A 22,680-nucleotide genomic window follows, 5' to 3' on the forward strand; every position below is an offset into this window, starting at 1 on the left:
AGAACTATTAAGGGCAAAACGTCATACTAATTTGTTTAATTTTAGGTCAACTAGATTCTTACAAAGAGTGGATATGGATTTGTCTGTAACATCCCTCTGTGAGATGTGGAAGTGAAAAACCTACAGGAAGGCTAAGATGAATAAAAAGAACATTTTTATTAAACACAAGCCCATTTTACAGACCGGAGCACAATCTGGAGGAAACAAAGCCAGTCCAGAGTTTCCCAAAGATCTACAGTCTCTGCATCTCTTCATGGGGTCCAGGCAGCATCCTCAGCTCAGCATATGGCCTTCGTCATCATTTAAAAAGTGATCTGCTGCTTGTTCACAAACAGCCTCATGGTTTAAATGTTGGCTGTTTGATATTTCCCTGGAGAGAGACTCTGTTCTCCCAGCAATTAACTCATGATAAACCAAGAGTGTAACTTGTCACGAGTTGGTGTGAGGTGGTGGTGAGGCAGACGCTTGAGACCCAGGTAAGATGTATGATGACAGTTTAATGGTGAAAGCACAAAATCCAAAACACCAGGCAGCACGACTGAGCAGAAGCCAGGGCTCAACGCCGGTAGCAACTGGTTATTAGAATGGACAGCAAACAAAACGGTGCATACGACACGCACAAACGACTGCAAGACAAGGACCCGACGAGGACGCAGACACACAGGTGGCATTAAATACACAGAAACGAGACACACCTGGGAATGATCAAGGGGAGACAGGAAGGCACAGAGACTCAGGGACACAGAAAACTCAAAATAAACACAGAGAAAACACAGATCCCGACAAACTTTGTGTTGCAGTCGGTGGGGACGAGGAGGAGCCGGGGGGCTGATGCACCCACAGTGACTGAAAGGTCTTTTCTTTTTTACTGCTAAGAATAAAACCAAAACTTACATGTGAATGCCATACAGTCTTATTCAAAAATTAGGAAATACGTCCTGATCAGGTTGTCAGTTTAATAGTACTTTTCCAAAATAACCTTTTAGCAGCTATTAAACATACTACGAAATATAAATATGTTAAAACATCTAATTAATCTATATAATGTCTTTCACTTGGTGATAGGGTTAGGGTTTTTTCTCAGTCTGTCAGCTTAACGTCACACGCAGACTCGTTGCCATGGCAACCAATAAACAACAGCCCCGGGAGCGCGGAGCACAGATTATTCAAGTGCATCAGGAAATATGTCAAGAGAAACATAAAGACAAAAGGGGCAGGAAATATTGGTGGGACTGTCCCCATCAGGCCAGAGTTGGTGGGGACATGTCCACACCAGACCTTCAGGAAGTTACGCCTTTGTGATAAACTACTAAAATATTGTCAGCATGTTGGTAAGCTGCAGTCAGGTGTGACTGCCAGAGTCCAGGTAGGAGTCCTGTCTGGGGTCTGGGATAATAAACATGTTCCTACTTAATTCTAATGTTTATCCATCAGATAACAAACAGGACTTTTTAGAAAGTCCTTACATTTGAAAAGCTTTTAGCTGTTAGATTTCTTTCCAGGCTTTAAATAGCATGTAAAAGAAAGCTGTCTGTCCATGGCAGCTCTTAATAGCTGGTACTGGCAGGAGTCCGATGTGCCAGACTTGGTGGTCCAACCAATCCCCAGGATGGGTTTTGGTACCAAAGCACTGAGAGCTGGTAGCATGGAAAGAGCCAGAGTCTTTCTGTTCTCTGAGGTCCAGATGGAGATGCTATGCAGGTATCCAGCAGCAACTTTATAGCATCTTGGCTGCCATTAATAAAACACTGCTGGTTATAAAATATGTAGCTGATCCAGTGATCAATAATGAAAATATTTCTTAGAAATAGTTATGCAAATGTCATCCAATTAGACCGACTTATCAGAGGGATTGTTTTCTCTCTGTTCAGTTTTTTTATTGCCTCATAAACAATCAGACTGAAACCTAACAAACCATAGAAGCAGAGCAGGGAGTGAGGCCCTCTAGTGGCTGCTGTGGAGTACTGCAGGTTTTAGTGGTTTAACAGGGAGTGAGGCCCTCTAGTGGCTGCTGTGGAGTACTGCAGGTTTTTGTACAGGGTTCTGGTGTTTCCTGTCACTGTGGGCTGCAGAGCGCAGTAGTACACAGCAGAGTCTGTCACTGCAGCAGAGGAGATCTTCATGGACATTTCTTCTTTGCTTCCTTTAAATGTCATCCTGTCCAGATGTTCTGATCCACCTGAAGGTGAGTGAGACCTCAGGAACTCTGGAGGTTCTCCTGGATTTTGTCGATACCAGAATAAATAATTAGCAGAATCTTTGGTGTAACTACAGGTCAGAGTAACAGAGCTGCCCTCTGAACTGAACTCCTCAGTCTTCGCTGCAGTGAGTTGTTGACAGTTTACACCTGAAGGAAGAAAAACTGATATAAGTGAAGAACAAGAAGGATCAGATTATTCTCTGAAAGACTCCAACCAACCTGATCCAGTGATCAGAACCAGCAGAGTGAATCCAGATGTGAGCAGAGACAGCATGTTGAGCAGAGTTAATGTTGGAGAGTTGAGCTGAGCTGAAGGAGGAAGTTTGAGTCTCTTTAGAGATCAGGGACAGATCAGCTCCTCCTCTTCCTCCTCTTCCTCCTCTTCCTCCTCTTCTTCCTGGCTAACAGACTCACAGCTTCAGCTGACCAAAGAACAGATCATTTAGGGGATTGTATTGACTCACAGTATTCAGCCTCCTTGAATTAATCCTTTTTTTGCTTTTTTGATGAAATCAAGATCTTTTTTGCACAGTCACATGGAGTTACAAGAAAACCTGGGTGGCGAGAGTTTTTCTGTCTCACTGCAAAGTAACTGACTCAGCAGTGGTGACTTTATAAGTTTCTCATTAATAAAACTGATTCTATTAAAACTGTCGTTGTCCTTCCAAACATGATTACTTCATCCTCAGTAAGAGAGGATGAATGCAACTATAGAACCTGATGTGTGATTGGACTGTTTATCAGTCAGTAAGTTATCAAAAATATTATATTCATCCAAACTCCAACTTGCATGTTGGACCCCGTCCCAGTCAAATCGTTTAAAGAAATGTTTCCTTTGATTACTGCCCCCAATTGAGCAAATCCCAGGGGAGATGGGGAACACTGAGTCAGAGTCGGACATGTTCCATGCCTCCATCGTTAAGGCAGCTGACTGCAGGTGTGGCCGCAAGGTTATCTGTGCCTGACCCAACAGCAACCTGGGAACCTGCTGGTGAACGCCGGTAGTGAGGGTGCTGTCAGGCTGAAGAAGGAGTCTCATCAGACCTTGTTCGCCTGTGGGACCCCAGAAGCAGCTGATGGGTACCAGCGGTCCTAGTGGTATGCAGCTTGGGTGGTTGCTGAGGCAGAAATACGGCATGGGAATTTGGAGAGTCCATGGAGAAAGACTTCTGTACAGCTTGGAGGCATTTCTGGTCCTCAGTCCGGCATCATGGAGTGGAGGCAGAGCAGTACACCACCAATACAGTTTCCAGTGGAAATGGTGTTCTGATGACCCCGAGTTGGAACTTATGTGAGCAGAATACTTCAAGGGCCTCCTCAATCCCACCAACGCGTCTTCCACTGAGGAAGAAGAGCCTGGAGACGTTGGATCTGGTTCTGATCGTTGGACACTGGACCAGCTCTATATCCACAGCAGGGGCCTGGGGGTTCTGGGAGTTGGCCAAACCAGTCTACATGTGGACTTGGAGAGGACTTGGAGACTGTGTCACTTGGAGTCCTGTGGGGGTTACTCTTGGAGAACGGCGTACCAGGCCTTTGATACGGGCTGTTAGTTCCCTGTTTGGCTGCTGTCAGTCTGGTACGCTTTGCAGGAAGGAAGTCGGGCTCGTTTCTGGTGAGAGTTGAATGCCACCAAGATCGCCCTTTGTAATGGATTCTAGGTGCAGATAAAGTGGATTTATTTTGGTGGCCTCAGGATCGCCACTATGCCTTTTGTAGATGATGTTTTCATATTGGCTTCGTTAGGTTGTGATCTACAGCTTTTACTGGAGCGATTCACAACCGGATGCGAAGCAGCCGGGATGAGGATGAGTGTTGTCAAGTAGGAAGACCTTGAACCAGAAAAAGGTAGAGTGCCGTCTCTGGGTCGGGGGGATGCCCTGCCCCAAGGGGAGGAGTTGAAGTATCTCTGGGTTCATGAATGATGGAAAAATGGAATGTCAGATCGACAGGTGGATTGGCTCAGCGTCTGCAGTGAAGCGGGCGCTGTACCGGTCTGTTGTGGTGAAGAGAGAGCTGAGCCAAAATGCGACTCTTTCTATCTATGTTCAAACAATTATCAATCAATCAATCAAATTTTATCTGTATAGCACATTTCAGCAGCAGGCATTTCAAAGTGCTTTACATCATTACAAACACAGAATCACAATGCAACATAGAATCAATAATCAAAACACAGCATTAAGTCAAGTTCCATCAATAAATTTGTAATTGATTACATTTCAAATACAATCTTAAACAGGTGGGTTTTTAGTTGAGATTTAAAAGAAGTCAGTGTTTCAGCTGTTTTACAGTTTTCTGGAAGTTTGTTCCAAATTTGTGGTGCATAGATGCTGAAAGCTGCTTCTGGTTCTGGTTCATCTGTAATCATGAGTTTTGGAACATGATTGAAAAACAGGATCATGGATGCAAGTGACATAATTTTTTCTGCAGGATAAAAACTTTTTAAGCTAACTTGAATAATGATCTTGAATAATGATTACTGAAATATTTGTTACTTGGATCAATTGAAATGAATGTGTAATTGATTCGAAATGACTTATTGGTGAATAGAAATACATGTAATTAAACCTGAAATGTCATTGTGATAATATCAAAAGTTTCTTTAATATCCGAATCATCCCTGTTCTACAGTCCCTCCACTGGCTCCCTGAAGCTCAGAGAATAGACTGTAAAATATTGCTGGTAGTTTATAAATCACTGAACGGTTTAGCACCACAATACATTAAAGATCTGCTGCTCATGTATCAACCTCCCAAAACCTCTTAGGTCTTCTGGTTCTGGTTCTGGTTCTGCTCTGCATCCCCAGAACCAAATGAGGAGAAGCAGCTTTCAGCATCTATGCATCACAAAACTGGAACAAACTTTCAGAAAACTACAAAACAGCTGAAACACTGACTCATCTAGATTAAATGTTTAGAGCTTGAAGCAGAATCAATTAAGAATTTAACGATGGCACATAACTTGGTGTGACGTTTTGATTGTTGATTCTATGCTGCATGACTTTGTATTATTATGATATAAAGCACTTTGAAATGCCTTGTTGCCGAAATATGCTATAAAAATAAAATTTGATGTTATTGATTGATTTTCAAAGTCACCCTTTGAAAAGAATCAGACTGAATAATCTAGTTTCTGTGTGTGTGTGTTTTATGTTAGTTCAATGATGTACCAAATACAAGGATTGTTTCATTTTCCTCTGTGAAAACCGAGCAGGGAGTGAGGCCCTCTAGTGGCTGCTGTGGAGAACTGCAGGTTTTTGTACAGGGTTCTGGTGTTTCCTGTCACTGTGGGCTGCACAGCGCAGTAGTACACAGCAGAGTCTGTCACTGCAGCAGAGATCAGCAGATCCATCTGGGTTTTATCAGCATTCATGTTGAAGGAGAAACCAGGAACCGGATCCTGGAGTTTAGTTCCTGTTCCTAAATGGGAGATCAGGAACTCTGGAGGTTTTCCAGGATATTGTCGATACCAGAAGAAATAATCGTTGCCGTCTGCTGTTTTGGAGTAAGTGTAGGACAGAGTAACTTTGCTGCTTTCTACAGCGAACTCTTCTTTCTGAAGCGCAGTGAGTTGTTGGCATCTGACTCCTAGAAGAAAAGAAATCTGTTAGTTTCAGTTACTGGAAATAAATTCACATTAATAAAACTTTGAAAATGTGTTTTTGAAAAACAGAGACAGTGTGACCTGTTAGCAGAGAGATGATGAGCAGAGACAGACCATAATAGTCCATGTTGAGCAGAGTTAATGTTGGAGAGTTGAACTGAACTGAAGGAGGAAGTTTGAGTCTCTTTAGAGATCAGGAACAGATCAGCTCCTCCCTGAAGCTCTCAGCTCCTCTTCCTCCTCCTCCTCTTCCTCCTGGCTAACATACTTTCAGCTTCAGCTGCTTTCTGATGGAAATAAATGAAACTGTTATAAAACATAAATATAAAGTTTGTATTGAGAAATCTGCAGTCAATTCAACTGAATCATCAATACAAATTCTAAATCAGTGCATTAAGCTCAGTTTATTCAAATTGATTAAAAGGTTTTCTGTATGAAGTAATCCAGTGGATTGCATCAAGTCCTTAATTTATTCATTCCCTCCTTTTAACAGGAAGAAACAGCTCTGTCAGAGTTACCTGCTGTGGTGTGAGTCTGAAGACCAACCAGTGCAGAGACAGTACAGGAAATGATTGGACTAGCTGTTCTGGTTAATGAGGAGAAGGAGGAAGCTGAGCTCTGGATGGTTCCTGGAGGCAGAACCATGTTGGACTGGGCCAACATGGTTTTACCTGAAGCCCATTACCTGTTTTCTCTACATGGAAGGTCAGTGTGATGTTGGTTTTTGGAATATGTTTAACCCACATGCAAAACACTCTCAGGAAAGGAAGCAGAATTTAGAGATTTCTAATTATTAGAGTCCAGTGAAGAGCTGTACTCAGGAGAGGAAGGGATTCAGCAGACCGCTCGGGGAGGGGGCGTGGCCCACGGGGTCAGCAGCGGACAGGAAGGTTAGCTGAACCGAACATCAGGTGTTCTTAAGTAGAACACCTGATGAGATGGAAACAAACTGCAGAGGATCATACCTGCTGCCTGACGCCCTCATGATGCAGATCACACAAGCTGCAGAAAAGGACTGGAGGAATAGGAGAACACAAGTCCTGGACCCCAACAGTCAGATGTAGGGTCAGCGGTAGGGTCAGGTCTAAGGTCAGATGTAGGGTCAGGTCTAAGGTCAGATCTAAGGTCAGGTGTGCATGACCTTATTTAATGCAATCATTTAATGCAAGATGATTGCATTAAATGATTTGACCTCATTAACTGGCAAGATGAGACCCTTTCCCCACCATCTTTATTTGTTCAGCTTCTAATCTGCATTGGTTCGTCAGTTTTGGGAATAATTAACTGCTGAGTGATTTTAAAATTGTTCTGCTGGGGGACTTCAACGCTCACGTGGGCAATGACAGTGAGACCTGGAGGGGCGTGGTTGGGAGGAACGGCCCCCCCGATCTGAACTCAAGCGGTGTTCTGTTGCTGGACTTCTGTGCTCGCCATGGATTGTCCATAACGAACACCATGTTCAAGCATAAGGGTGTCCATATGTGCACTTGGCACCAGGACACCCTAGGCCGCAGTTCGATGATCGACTTTGTCATCGTTTCATCGGATCTGCGGCCGTATGTCTTGGACACTCGGGTGAAGAGAGGTGCGGAGCTGTCCACTGACCACTACCTGGTGGTGAGTTGGCTCCGGTGGTGGGGGCGAAAGCCGGTCAGACCTGGCAGGCCCAAACGTGTTGTGAGGGTCTGCTGGGAACGTCTGGCGGAATCCCCTGTGAGACGGAGCTTTAACTCCCATCTCCGGCAAAACTTCGAACACGTCCCGGGGGAGGTGGGGGACATGGAGTCTGAGTGGACCATGTTCCGTGCCTCCATTGTCGAGGCGGCCGATCGGAGCTGTGGCCGCAAGGTTGTCGGTGCCTGTCGCGGCGGCAACCCTCGAACCCGCTGGTGGACACCTTCGGTGAGGGATGCCGTCAGGCTGAAGAAGGAGTCCTATCGGGCCTTTTTGGCCTGTGGGACTCCGGAAGCAGCTGATGGGTACCGGCGGGCGAAGCGGCATGCGGCTCGGGCGGTTGCTGAGGCAAAAACTCGGGCGTGGGAGGAGTTTGGAGAGGCCATGGAGAAAGACTTCCGTACGGCTTCGAGGCGATTCTGGTCCACCATCCGGCGTCTCAGGGGGGGGAAGCGGTGCAGCACCAACACTGTTTATAGTGGGGATGGTGTGCTGCTGACCTCTACTCGGGACGTTGTGGGCCGGTGGGCAGAGTACTTCGAAGACCTCCTCAATCCCACCAACATGCCTTCCATTGATGAAGCTGAGCCTGGGGACTCTGGGTTGGGCTCTCCAATCTCTGGGGACGAGGTCGCCGAGGTGGTTAAAAAGCTCCTCGTGGCAAGGCTCCGGGGGTGGATGAGATCCACCCAGAGTTCCTTAAGGCTCTGGATGTTGTAGGGTTGTGTTGGTTGACGCGTCTCTGCAATGTCGCATGGACATTGGGGGCAGTTCCCCTGGATTGGCAGACTGGGGTGGTGGTCCCCCTGTTCAAAAAGGGGGACCGGAGGGTGTGCTCCAATTATAGAGGGGTCACACTCTTAAGCCTCCCTGGCAAGGTCTATTCAGGGGTCCTGGAGAGGAGGGTCCGTCGGATAGTCGAACCTCGGATTCAGGAAGAGCAGTGTGGTTTTCGTCCTGGTCGTGGAACGCTGGACCAGCTCTACACCCTCGGCAGGGTCCTGGAGGGTGCATGGGAGTTCGCCCAACCAGTCTACATGTGTTTTGTGGACTTGGAGAAGGCGTTCGACCGTGTCCCTCGGGGAGCCCTGTGGGGGGTTCTCCGGGAGTATGGGGTACCGGGCCCTTTGATACGGGCTGTTGGGTCCCTGTATGACCGGTGTCAGAGTCTGGTCCGCATTGCCGGCAGTAAGTCGGGCTCGTTTCCGGTGAGAGTTGGACTCCGCCAGGGCTGCCCTTTGTCACCGATTCTGTTCATCACTTTCATGGACAGAATTTCTAGACCAGCCAAGGTGTTGAGGGGATCCGATTTGGTGGCCTTAGGATCTCATCTCTGCTTTTCGCAGACGATGTGGTCCTTTTGGCTTCATCAGATCGTGATCTGCAGCTCTCGCTGGAGCGGTTCGCAGCCGAGTGTGAAGCGGCCGGGATGGGGATCAGTGCCTCCAAATCCGAGGCCATGGTCTTGAGCCGGAAAAGGGTAGAGTGCCTTCTCCGGGTCAGGGGGTACCTCTGTCCTGGTCCCAACACGTGCCTCACGGCGGTTCACAGCTGGAAGATGTTTCTGTGTGACGGAGGAACCAAATCCAGTCGTTCAGATGGACAGAGAAACTATAAATGCCTGAGCAAAGTGAGTTCATCTGTTACATTGACTGAAGATGAAAACTGGAGGATAGACATTTCTTAGAAGCATCTTTGTGAGCCTGCTGCTTTATTATTAAACTCTATATAATTTCAGATCTTTGCATAACTTTTGTTCACGTTAATTTAAAAAGTGAAATGCTGTTGTTACAGGTTAATTTTCTAAACTACAGAAAAGTAACAATTAGGGATGCACAAATATGAACATTTGGGATGATGTTGATATCCAATTATAAAGCTGCTGTTACAAAAGTATTTACCAATATTTTATTTTATAAAATGTTTTATTTGATTAATCATCAGAATAATCGATTAAACTGAATTTCTGTTCTGCGACAGCAGTGCTGCTTTCTGCCTGCATGTGAATTATTTTGAATCAAAAACGTGTTTAATGCAGTTTTCAATTTGTTTGGAAGAAGCTGAACTGTAGAAAGAAGACAAACTGAGCTAAGGACTATTGGGGAAAATAATTATTTTCTCGATCTAAATATTTTGATCCCAAAGGAAGGGAACCAGGATAAAGTGACCTAGTCAGAGCCACGTCCTGGAGAAATGAACTGTAACCATCCACAGCCTTGGTGCTGCTGCCTCTACCGGACAACCATGTTTGTTCACTTTGCATTTTATTTTGAGTTGACAGATTTTGTGAAGTAGGGAGAGATCGTCTAGAATGGCGTACCAACGTTACCTCAATTTTATATAAAATGTTTATTTCTAATGTCATTTTGGCGATTCGCTGTCTTTTTTAATACACATTTTAAATGTCTTGCATACGGTGGCCGACAGGTGCAAATGCGCAGCAAAAGAGAAACATGCAAACAAAAAAAAAACACGCGCACAAATTAAATGCGGCAAGCAAAAAGAGAGACGCAAACAAAAAAGAAGACACCCCCGAATGAAATGCAGCAAACAAAAAGTGTTGAAAACGGAAGTGCTCCAGACCACTAGGGGGAGTCAAAGAAAATAGTATTCATTTCTATGGGACCAGATGCAAGATTCTTCTTCTTCTTCTTCTTCTTGGTATTTATTGGCGGTTGGCAACAAACTTACAGTAGCATTACCGCCACTTACCAGTATGGAGTGTGGTTCGAGATGGTCTATAAACTTTCACTTTCTACCTTTTCCCTCCATTAACTCCTGATTAAACATACCCCCACACATACACACCTGCTTATATTATCCAACTTGCTTATAGCTTTATATACCCCTCTTTGATATTCTTTACACACTCACACCCAACTTGCTCTACTCATATCCTATGAAATAGCTTTGTTTTTTTAAGATACCGAATAATTATTTGAATATGTCTACTCCCGAAATCTCTCCTCAAAAATTCTATTAAATTAAACCTTTCTTTAATACCTACACACTCTCTCAGCATGCATCTTCTCTCTTCTTCATACTTACAACACTCTAAAATAACATGCTCTATTGTTTCAGACTTCTCACAATAATCACACTTTCCAGATGCAAGATTCAGAGAGATACCTTTACTTTCTTTCAAATTTCTTTCTCTGAATCTTGCATCTGGTCCCATAGAAATGAATACTATTTTCTTTGACTCCCCCTAGTGGTCTGGAGCACTTCCGTTTTCAACACTTTTTGTTTGCTGCATTTCATTCGGAGCTGAGCCAAAAAGCGAAGCTCTCGATTTACCGGTCGATCTACGTTCCCACCCTCATCTATGGTCATGAGCTTTGGGTCATGACCGAAAGAACGAGATCGCGGATACAAGCGGCCGAAATGGGTTTTCTCCGTAGGGTGGCTGGGCTCTCCCTTAGAGATAGGGTGAGAAGCTCAGTCATCCGGGAGGGACTCAGAGTAGAGCCGCTGCTCCTTCACATCGAGAGGAGCCAGTTGAGGTGGCTCAGGCATCTGGTCAGGATGCCTCCTGGACGCCTCCCTGGTGAGGTGTTCCGGGCACGTCCCACCGGGAGGAGGCCCCGGGGAAGACCCAGGACACGCTGGAGGGACTATGTCTCTCAGCTGGCCTGGGAACGCCTTGGGATTCCCCCGGAAGAGCTAGAAGAAGTGGCTGGGGAGAGGGAAGTCTGGGCCTCCCTTCTGAAGCTGCTACCCCCGCGACCCGACCTCGGATAAGCGGAAGAAGATGGATGGATGGATGGATGATTTTAAAATGTGTGAAGTGAAGCCAGTCTTACAGAAACCTTAATCTTGATTCTGCCTTGATTTTCCACTTCCATCCTGTCTCCAAGCTGACATTCCTGAATAAAATACAAGCCGTAGAAACCCAGATCAGATCCAGGCTCTGTCGGTTCAGATCTCTGATCCGTTTCACTTTGCATTTCTAAAACAGCAATCCACTGAGGTTTCTTTAGAAAAAGGATTTGTTAATAGCTGCTGATGAAGGAGATGAGAGGTGAACAGAGGTCTATGGAGCAGAGATAAAGTTTACTGGATTTACGAGGTGATCTGGGCTGAGAGTCCATGTGGACCCCGGACACGATGTGACGTCTCCGGGTGATCTGGAGCGGGACAGATCACCCGGAGGAAGTTCTGCAGAAAGACAGACAAGCTGCGTCTCAGGCTGCTTCTTTGGGTTGGGAGGCTGCTTTGCTTTGCTAGTGACTGACCTCTGTGGGGGGCGGCTGCCCTGGGCCGGTGCCTGGTCGGTGTGGAGCTGCTGTGACCTTTTAGTCCTCTAGAAAGTCACCTGTCTGCTGTTCTGGGTCGCTGTGCATTGTAGAGCTCACAGTTACACCAATGTGATTTATAACGCGAGCCAGGCAGTCAGGAAAGAATCATAAGATAATGATTATTATTGATTTATCCCACAGAGATTAAAAATCTTTTACAAGAGAATCCTGGCCAAGACTGGCAGCAGCTCACAATTTACAGAACATTCACACAGCAAAACAGAAAAAGTTCACAGTCATAAATTTACATGTTTCCTTCTCAAAGAACAGTCTGAGAAATATTCAGAGACAACAGACCCTTTAGGTTCATGTATGTCTGACACTGGTTCCAAGACGATGCAGCAGAAAACTGGAAAAAATTCAATAGCAACTTTTAATAACTAAACCTTATTTAGCCATTAATCAATAGTTAATTAACTTTGAGAACATTCTTAATTAAGAATGTTTTGAATATAATAAACTATATATTAAAACATTTAATAATACTTTTTTTCCATAAAGACGAATTCCTGCCAAAACCAACATGTATGTTTTTAAATGCTCTAATGTACTTTCAAACATCCCTCTAGTGGCTGCTGTGGAGTACTGCAGGTTTTAGTGGATTAACAGGGAGTGAGGCCCTCTAGTGGCTGCTGTGGAGTACTGCAGGTTTTTGTACAGGGTTCTGGTGTTTCCTGTCACTGTGGGCTGCAGAGCGCAGTAGTACACAGCAGAGTCTGACAGACGGAGATCCTGGATCTTCAGGTCAAAGTCTGAGTTAGTGACTTTTGCATCAAATCTGTCTTTGCTAAACTCAGGAGCATTGTCTCCATCTGATGACACACGTTTCAACATGTACTTTGGAGAACTGGTTTCTTCTTGCTTGTACCAGAATAAGGTCCCAGTTCCATAGCTGATCTCATAAGTACATCTCAGAGTCAGTGATTCTCCTGCAGCAGCAACAACTTCTCCTTCTGTCTGCTTCACTGAGTCTCCTTTACACTCTGGGGAAGAACAGAACATGCAGAGGAAGAGATGGATCAATAAAGATGATTGATTAAAGGAGAACAATCAGCAGCTTTAAAGACTTCTACTCCATGTAGAGGAAACATGTTGATCTTTGTATCTTACCAGAGAAAAGAGCAGCCAGAATAATCCACAGCCAATGTTCCATCTGTCCACCAAGGTTTAAATCAGCAGGAGGAAGCAGCTGATGTTCAACATTCAGTCTGACTATTGTTCTCTTCACAGCACCACTTCTTATTGACACAATGCTGGAACACAGAGCACAAGGAGAGCGCCGCCTACTGGAGCATGGCGCCCCCTGGTGGAGAGGAGAGGTGGAGTTCACCAGAGAGGAGACGAGGCTCCAGCAGCTGGTCAGTGGGTCAGATGTTCAGGAGGAACTGGTTTTACTGGTTTTACTGGATACTGTTGACAGCAGAAATGATCTCCTGCTGTATTCTCAACTGGACTCTTCAAACTGGACTTCAGTGAGGTTTTCACAATTATCCTGTAAAGGAAGTGAAAAATGTTTCTAAAGCTTGACCAAATTGGTGCTTTTTATTCCAGGGATTTCTAACAAAGTAATCATTGAAGACAGATATCCTTCCTGTTTTAAGAATGATTGTGACAACAGAGGAAACGTGACCCAGAAATATTGTGACATTTTCCTCAAACTTTCAGTTCTGCCAGCATGGCTTCTTGAATTCAGCTAACAGTGGGAATTATTTTGTTTTCTGATCTGTTTCTCCTGATCAAATGGTTCTTTTTCTCAAACCTGAACATAAAATAAATGTAACACTTTGTTTTTGTTCCCATTCTTCATCAGCTGAACTCTTGGATCTAAAACATTTTCATAAACACAAAATAACCATTTTTCTCCAATCTGTGTAAAACATCTGTGTAAATCTGTGATAGTGAGCACTCCTCCTTTGCAGACAATCCCCCCCACCTCACAGTGTGGCATATCAACATGCTGATTAGACAGCATGATTATTGCACAGGTGTGCCTTAGGCTGGATGCAATAACAGGCCACTGTGAAATGTGTTGTCTGTTCACATAGCACCATCTCACAGATGTCGCAAGTTTTCAGGAAGTAGGCCACTGGCATGCTGACTGCTGATCGGCATACAATCAGCAACATATGCAGCAATGCAAGAATCACTATTTTCAAACTGATTTGTTTCTGCCAAGATACTCAAAAAAAGTCCTGTCCTGCTGTGAGGCAAAAGTCTCCTATTCAGATTGGGAATAATGTCCAGGAGAACAGGTCAATGGCTCCAACAGCTGAAGCCATTGACTGTTGCTGGGTTGCAACGTCAACTATGCAGAAGCTGCTTCAAATGATCTTCTATGACATTCTGGACATGGAGGGGCAGGTGATCCAGGTGTCTCCATTGGACCATTAGGGAACTGAGAAATGCCAGAGGCACAAACAGCAACAAATTGACCAGGTTATACTTTGAAGGTCTTAATGTCCCTTTTCTGTCCAAAAAGTTAAAGAACAAGTTACACACGCATGTCTTCATTGGAGATTCTCTCCAAAAGAAAACCTTAACTCTGCAGTTATGGCATTTATTGTAGTTGTCAAATCTACAAATATGGCTTCCAGTGCAATGATTGCTGGCAGATGTTGCCCAATCAGTCCATTTGAGTAAACTGGAGATCCAACATCCCCTTTAGGTCCAAAGAGTTGGACAGTCTTTGGAGCCGTGACTGTCCATTTGTCACACGAACTGAAAAGTCAGTGATCCAAAATGATTTGGCCCCTTTTTCCCAGAGTTGCTTCATCATCTAGATCTGCATTTTAAAGATTCTACACCTGCAAACTTACAGGATTAAGATTAAACAAACTTCAGTTGGATTACATTGTGTTTAATTTCAGATTAAAAACATTCAAGACTACAACACTGATCAGAGGATTAGTCTTCTAAAATCTTACTAGTTTTCTTTTTATAGATCAGAATGATTAATACAAAGAAGTAGTTGAAAAATGAAAATGAATAGTTTAGTGTCTAAAGTCACTTTAGTCTCCAGATTAAACATTTTGAATGCAGTGTTCAGATATCAGAGCAGCATCTCATCATCAAAGTGACAGCAGAGAAACCAAAGAGAAGATTCAAACTCAAACAGGCATTTTCAACTACTTACATGAAAAAATAATGAGCTGGTAGTTTTAGAAATCTGAAGTGAGAAGATAAAGAAACACAGAATCAGAAAGAGCTGCAGAAAACGATCTGAACTGTTGAATTCCTGCTGAGGATGTTTCCCAGCTCACCTCTCGAGATTCATCAGATCAATGAGTCTGATCAACAGGACAGATGATCAGAGGAGCAGAGTTTTTACCGCCATCACTAAGGCTGGGACTAAAGTATGGGTAGAGTTTCTCCTTGAAGCAGCAGCCAGTAAAGGAGTAGATCAGAGCTGCAGCATCTACATCATAGAAGGAGACCAGACCCTCCTCATAATCCACAAACACCCCCACCTTCTGAGGACCAGGATGGAGATGGAGACGGACTGGAGGTCCAGCAAAAGCTAAGTACTCATATCCATTTCTCAACCAAAAAGTCCAGAAACCGTTCTGAGGACTGAGGTTGATTTTTCCTTTCCTGTCAACAGACTCTCTAACCACTCCTAAAGTCCAGTCAGTCTTTCCTTTAACTTGAACCTCAAAGTAAAATCTGCCTGAAGAGAAACTCTGCTGTCCTAAAACAGAAACACAGTGAGAAAATCTCTCTGGATTGTCTGGAAGTTTCTTCTTCACATCTCCATGTTTCACTTGTTTTCCATCATCAGACAGGATGAGGTTAGGATGAGCCGTATCAGGATCCAGAGTCACATCCACTGCAAACTGCTGGATCCTCTTCATCTCCAATATCTTCTCCTTATTCTGCTCAACCAGAGCCAGAGCTCTCACTACAGTCCCCTCATATGATGGTGGATGAACTCTGACCTCTGTCCAGGTCTTGGTGGGTGGAGCATCTTTCAGGGAGGAGAAGCTTTGGAGGAGGTGGAGGTGATCTTCATCCTGTGAGAGCTGCTTGACCTCAGAGCTCCTCTTCTTCAGCTCAGAGATCTCCTGTTCCAGATCTCTGATGAAGTCTTCAGCCTGTTTCTCTGTAGTTTCCTGTTTGTCTTGGATCTCCTTGAGGAGCTCCTTCAGGCCTCTCTCAGCAGACTCTATCAGAGCCGTGAAGACCTGAACACCTTCTGCTTTCTCTCTGTCTGCAGCATCTTTACTGATCTTCACCGACTCTCTGATCTCCTGGATCTTCAGTCGTCTTTCCTGGATCATCTCCTGAACTTCAGCCTCCGTCTTCCTCAGCTCTGCCTTCTTTCCTTCAGATTCTTCTCTCAGAGGAACCAGCTCGTGGTTCTTGTGGTCTAAAACAGGACAGACCAAGCAGACGCATGTCTGGTCGTTCCTACAGAACAGCTCCAGAGGTTTATCGTGCTGCAGACACATCCTGTCCTCCAGGTTCTCCACCGGCTCCATCAGCTGATGTTTCTTCAGACGTGGAGCGGTCAGGTGAGGCTCCAGGTGAGTCTGGCAGTAGGAGGTCAGACACACCATGCAGGACTTCAGGGCCTTCAGTTTGGGTCCAGTGCAGACGTCACAGGGAACTTCTCCTGGCTTGGCAGCTTGTTGCTCTGAGCTGCTGCTGGCTTCCTGCTGAGCTTCACGTCTGAACTGATCAACCATCTCTTTGATGAAGGTGTTGACTCTGAGCTGAGGTCTGCAGGTGAAATGTTCATTACACAGAGGACATTTGTAGGGAACATTTCCGTCCCAGTCCTGAGTGATGCAGGTCTTGCAGAAGTTGTGTCCACATGGTGTGCTGACTGGATCAGTGAACACATCCAGACAGATGGAGCACAGAAACTGATCCTCAGACCGCCGGCTGCTGCCAGAAGACATGTCTGAATCTGAGGACAGGAGACACAGATCAATGATTAACAGATTATCTGATCTGAAGGTCTGAGATGTTCTGATCGGGTTCCATGAAGGGAGTTCAGTGGGAGTAACAGCCTAAGTAGGAAGGTCCAGACTTCCCTCTCTCCAGTCACTCCTTCCAGCTCTTCCAGTGGAATTTCAAGGCATTCAAGGAATTTCCCCCACTTATGAACAAGATCCCAAGATACTTGAACTCCTCCACTTGGGGCAGGGCAACATCCCCCCACCCTGACCCTGAGAAGGCACTCTACCCTTTTCTGGCTCAAGACCATGGCCTCTGATTTGGAGGCCCTGATCCTCATCCCGGCTGCTTCACACTCAACTGTCAACCGATCCAGTGAAAGCTGCAGATCACGACCTGATGAAGCCAACAGGACCACATATTCTGCAAAAACAGAGATCCAATCCTTAGGCCACCAAAACGGATCCCCTCAATGCCTTGGCTGGTCTAGAAATTCTGGTCATGAAAGTAATGAACAGAATCTGTGACAAAGGGCAGCCTTTGTAACCAAAATGAGCCCAACTTACTGCCAGCAATGTGTTGAAGAAATTGTATATATTATTATCAAACATTTGCGATTTTATACTTCATGTTACTTTTATTGTTTCCTTTACCATAAACATTAATGATGTTGTTGTGCTTTAATTCTGTTTCTGAGTATATTTCAAGGAGGTCACTGAAAGGAGAAGTGGAGATGAGTTCATTGCAGTAGGTGGCGGTTCCAGCCAGGTGCAACAGATTAGCGCTTGGCTGGAACCTCCTGTCCTCCTCCTTAGATGCAAGGCTGAAGAAGCGTCAAGTGAAGATTGTATAGCTCGTTTAGATCATATGTGACCCTGACTCACGCTGCAGCTGTGTGATTAATTTGCTTATTCTTCTTTAGAGCTGCAGCGTACATGTAACTTAGGGAATGTGAGAAATGAAAAGAGAGGTGTGGCAGAATGTGTTTTCCGAACAGGTAGAGATTGTAGCTGGAACACATCTCTGTCCGTTCTCCTCCTGAGTAAAAAGAATCTAACTCTATTTTCTCTTTCCTGTGTCTTGTATTTTGATGTTTTAGGTGCATAAACCTGACACAATGCAGACCAGACTCTGACACTGGTCATACAGGGACCTAAAAGCCTGTATCAAAGGTACCCCATACTCCCACAGCGCCCCCACAGGGGTACCTGAGAGACAAGTCCTTCTCCAAGTCTATAGATCACATGTAGACTAGTTGAAAGAACTCCTACACATCCTTTGGCACCAAGAACCTTACGGCCACAGCTCTGATAAGCCGCCTCAACAATGGAGGCATAGAACATGGTCCACTCACACTCAGTGCTCCCCTGTAACATGTTCATAACTCTCCTGGAGTTGGGAGTTAAAGCTCTGTCTCACGGGAGACTCTGCCAGATGTTCCCAGCAGATCCTCATAATATGTTTGGGCTTGCCAGGTCTGATTGGCATCCTCCCCCCAACCGCTAGAGTCAACTCACCACAGGTCAGTGGACAGCTCCACACTTCTCTTCAAGGTCTGTCCTAGACATATGGTCACAGAAATGATGAGACAACAACAAAGTTCATCATCAAAGTGCGGCCTAGGGCAGAAGTGTGCAAGTCCAGGCTTCAAGAGCTGGTGTCCTGCAACCTTTAGATATGTCTCTACTTCAACACACATGAGTCAAATAATGAGGTCATTAGCAAGGCTCTGGAGAACTTGAGTTCACTTAGGATGTGTTTCAGCTGTTTAATTGAAGTGTGTTGCACCAGAAAGATATCTAAGAGTTGCAGGACACCGGCCCTCGAAGACCAGGATTGCCAAGAGTACATATGGAGACCCTATTCCTGAATAGGGTCTTCCCTATAGTCAGTCCCTGACAAGCACAGAAGTCCAACAACAGAACCACACTCTGGTTCAGATCAGTGGGGCCAATCCTCCCAATCACAGCCCTCCAGGTCTCACTTTTATTGCCCATTTGAGTGCTGAAGTCCCTCAGTAAAAGAAGGGAGTCCCCAGGAGGGGGAACTCTGCAGTACCCCCTGCTGGGGACTCCAAGAAGGCGGGACCTGGCTCCAGAAAGGGGCCCCGGTGACCCTGCCTGGGTGAGGAAACACTGTTTCCAATGGTTGTATTCATTGTAAGGGGTCTTTACATTTTCACAAATGTCACAAATATCTTTCTATCAAAGCTACGTACTCTCTTTTGCATTCCTAAAATTCAGGAAAATTAATTATTCTGTTAAAGGCAATTCTAAAATGACAATAATTTGTGGACCATTTTAATTCTTTAGACTCTTAGTAGGCTGGTCTGACTTCTTTTCCCTGGTTTTATAAATCACAGTCTTTAAACTTTTGTTTTGTTTGTTTTTTGAATAAACACAGAGCAGTAACTCTGCGATATGATTGCTACGACTGGCCTTCTGTCTGTACCAATAAAGTGATTTACATAACAGGTGGCAGCTGGCAGTATCTCGCTGTGAACTTTGCTCTGATATATCATAAAATAACATTTTATCTCATCAGAATTATTTACTGTGATTATTCCAACAGGGAGAGTCTTTCTGTAAACTTTAAACTGGGAGGAGTCTTCCTACTATCAACTGAAGTTTAATCTTCTTTCTTCTTTTCCTTTTGACTTTTCCCTTTAGGCCACAGAGACCAATCTGTCTCCATGAAACCGTATCTCCTCCTGAGTCCCTCTCGTTCACACATGTATTCTGTCCTGATACAGCTAACCTTCACTCCCCTCTATCTCTTGAGATTTTCCTCCACCTGTTCTTTGCTCTCACCACAGATCACAGTGTCATCTGCAGACATCACAGTCCATGGAGATTCCCGTCTAAACTCATCCACCTGTCATCACCACAGCAAACAGGAAAGACTCAGAGCCGATCCAGGAAGTCCCACTTCCACCTTGAGCTCCTCTGTCCCTCCTACAGCACACCTCACCACAGTCTTACATACATGACCTTCACCACTCTAACATGTTTCTCTCCTACTCCAGACTTCCTCATGCAGAACCACAGCTCCTCTCTAGAAACCCTGTCATTTCTAGATAAAAAAACCCCACAATGCAGCTCCTCTGACATTCTCTGGACTTCTCTATCAACATCTGCAAAGCAAAAATTGCATCTATAGAACATTTTCTTGACATGAAATGCTACTGCTGCTCACAGACCTCAAACCTCAGTCTGGCTTCAGCAACTCTTTTCCATAACGTTGAATGACTCTTTGACTTAATTCCTCAGTACATCTTCCTTGTTCTTGAAAATTGGCACCAGCACACTTCTCCTCCAGTCTCCAGGTGTTTTCTCACTCTCTCTGATCTTATTGAACAGGTTCCCATATATACCAACTGCCTTCCACTCTTCATCCTTTTCATTGCCTTCCATGTTTCATCCTAACTGCTCCTCTCCTTGTTTGGCCTCTTCAGCCTTCATTGCTCTTCTTCTTAGCTGCTCTTCACTGTATCCTCACTTCCACTTCCTTATTCCATCAACTGAAGCTAAATTAAACTGACATTTGAACTGCTGAAGGGATCATTCTTTATTTTTAATTGGAATTAAATCGTAAGATCCACTTTTACGGCATGAAAAATTTAGTTTTCATTTTGGTTGAGAACCCATGGAAAATAAATGATTAGATTAAAATCTGTGTTTCTGAAAGCAATGAGGAGATTATTCCCAGTTTGCTGCTGATGCTGCAGATAGAAACAGTGAATATTATCAGCTGTACTCACCGCTGTTTGAGTCAGTTGTTGAGAAAGAAGAAATGAACACAGACAGAGAAATTAGTCTGGACTGCAGCTCTGCTGTTCTTCACTCATTTTACTTTCATCTCTGGAAACTGGAACTGAAACTCCCCAGTGTTGCTCCACCTCTCACTCTCACCTGTTTTTCTCAATGAGCCACAATCAACAAGTATGTAAATAAATGTATCCTAACCCACTTACATTGTATTTGTATTTCTTAGCATTACAAAGAAAGCACTATGTATAAAGTTAAAGACAGAGATTAAACAGTTAATATTAATAAATTGTCTTATCAGATTGTATTTCTATGGAGGGGATGACAGCAGCATTTGATCAGGGCCCATATCTTCACCCAGAGATGTTATTTTAGAAAATAGACTTTCTAACATTTAAAAATAAAGATTTTTCTTACAATTTTACTTCAATAAAATAAGATGATTAACAAAACACAACTAAAGAGAGCTGCTAATGAGAGGGGAGAAATCCTCCACTTGGCAGGCTCTGCATGCTGATGCTGTGTGAAAATTAATTCAACTTTGCATCGCTTCATCATGACTCACTACATTAAATAATCTATAAATCACTGGTGATTAATTTCAGAAAGACTCAAGAAGGAAAAGCTACCAGGTCATGTTCTGTTTGTTAAGACAAAGTCATTTGAAAAGATACGAGTTTCTTTGGGTCACATTTGGTCCAAACTCCAAACTACCAGCAGGTGGTGCTAAACGTCCTGTACTTGTATAACGCTTCATCAGGTCCAGAGGACCCAAAAGGATTTCGCTCTACATTCGTCATCCTGCATGATGGATCAAATCTCAGTCAGTTTCAAGAAATGTGAACCTGAACAAATAACTCAGCAAAGTTATTCACGTAAACGAAATAAATATAGAAACATAATAACAGAATTATCACAGTTTTCTGCTTCCTCAGCAGCTGTCTGATCTTTACTGCTTCATGTCTGTCTGTCTTCAGTCCAAAGACTCAACAACCAGGGGATTAACAGGCAGTGAGGCCCTCTAGTGGCTGCTGTGGAGTACTGCAGGTTTCACTGGTTTAACAGGGAGTGAGGCCCTCTAGTGGCTGCTGTGGAGTACTGCAGGTTTTTGTACAGGGTTCTGGTGTTTCCTGTCACTGTGGGCGCCACAGCGCAGTAGTACACAGCAGAGTCTGTCACTGCAGCAGAGGAGATCAGCAGAGTTCCTCGTTTCTGAGTTTTATCGATGTGAGCTGAGAAATCGGAGCGAGTTGGATGGATCGATCCCGACTCTGTGATGTAGAGCAGGAACTCTGGTCTGGATCCGTGCTGCTGTCGGTACCACTGGACATTATAGATAGAACCAGTATATCCGCAGCTCAAACTGGTGGGGCTTCCCTCTGAAGCGACGTGTTCCCTCTGCTCCTGTGTGACGGTGTTCATGGAGCCCATGGCTGTAAAATGAAGGTTCATGTCAGTCAGTCTGCAGCAGATTCAGGCATCAGGAGACTCAGAGGCTCTTCCATCCACATGTGGTCGCAGTGAGATTCAGAGAGACCATCAGAGCTTCTCTCTGTTCTGATACTCACCGATGTAGAGAGAGAAGAGCAGGAGGTACAGCAACATGTTCCAGGAGTTCAGGACAGACAGCAGATCTACAGAGATGATCCACTGCAGCAGAAGGAAGACTAACAGACCTTCATCATCATCATCAAGCTGCTGTTAGAGACGAGCCTTCTCATTGGCTGAGCTCAGCAGTGGTGGGAGGAGCCAGAGAGAAACTGGTTGCTGCTGAAGGTGAGGTTCAGCCAGTGAGGTGATTTCTGCTGCAAATGGGGAGGATGTGTGTTTGCATTTTCTGTTTGATCATAAATGGGAGGCGATCCATCACAGAGACAAACACCCGCTCATACATTTGCTCCTCAAAGTTAAAATTAGAAAAGTCAATTATTAGTTATTGATTTGGACTGTAAGAGAAACCAATAACGATGCCAGCTCTGCAGAAAGCAGCTGATAACTTTGTCCTGACCATGTTGCAAAGACTGAGAACATCAACGGTGGAGCGAGTTCCTCCAGTAATCAGTGGGTTGCTGGTTTGAGTCCCTGCTCTCTTGGGCATGGCCTCTGACAGACTTCCCAGAGCAGCTGTGGCTACTATTCAATAGCTCACCACCATCAGGCTGTGCGTGAATGGATGAATCACTGATTGTAGTGTGAAAATCCTCTTTATCAGACGCTTTCAACTCCCTAACATCTC

The 22,680-nt window shown here is 44.6% G+C and overlaps 1 protein-coding gene, 1 long non-coding RNA gene and 2 gene segments (V, D, J or C); 1 reads left to right on the top strand and 3 right to left on the bottom strand.

Annotated features, from left to right (window-relative positions):
* Positions 1–27: 27 nt before the first annotated feature.
* Positions 28–22,442, bottom strand: LOC111608907. The segment is given in 4 exon segments: positions 28–355; positions 11,796–11,802; positions 21,499–21,877; positions 22,013–22,442. Coding segments are annotated over 4 exon segments (441 nt in total).
* LOC111608924 lies at positions 5,627–13,508 on the top strand. Its single transcript, XR_002752904.1, has 3 exons — positions 5,627–5,707; positions 6,300–6,511; positions 13,009–13,508. It is a non-coding gene; the product is annotated as an uncharacterized LOC111608924 (long non-coding RNA).
* On the bottom strand, positions 12,274–13,019 carry LOC111608910. The segment is given in 2 exon segments: positions 12,274–12,761; positions 12,889–13,019. Coding segments are annotated over 2 exon segments (432 nt in total).
* LOC111608869 (E3 ubiquitin-protein ligase TRIM21-like) lies at positions 14,935–16,884 on the bottom strand. The gene has a single exon (XM_023335339.1). It carries the CDS (start codon positions 16,677–16,679, stop codon positions 15,057–15,059), a length of 1,623 nt encoding a protein of 540 aa, XP_023191107.1. The 5' UTR covers positions 16,680–16,884; the 3' UTR covers positions 14,935–15,056.
* Positions 22,443–22,680: the final 238 nt, after the last annotated feature.

The sequence above is a fragment of the Xiphophorus maculatus genome, chromosome 6 (assembly GCF_002775205.1).
Source record: "Xiphophorus maculatus strain JP 163 A chromosome 6, X_maculatus-5.0-male, whole genome shotgun sequence".
In the NCBI taxonomy this organism is placed as follows: Eukaryota; Metazoa; Chordata; class Actinopteri; order Cyprinodontiformes; family Poeciliidae; genus Xiphophorus; species Xiphophorus maculatus.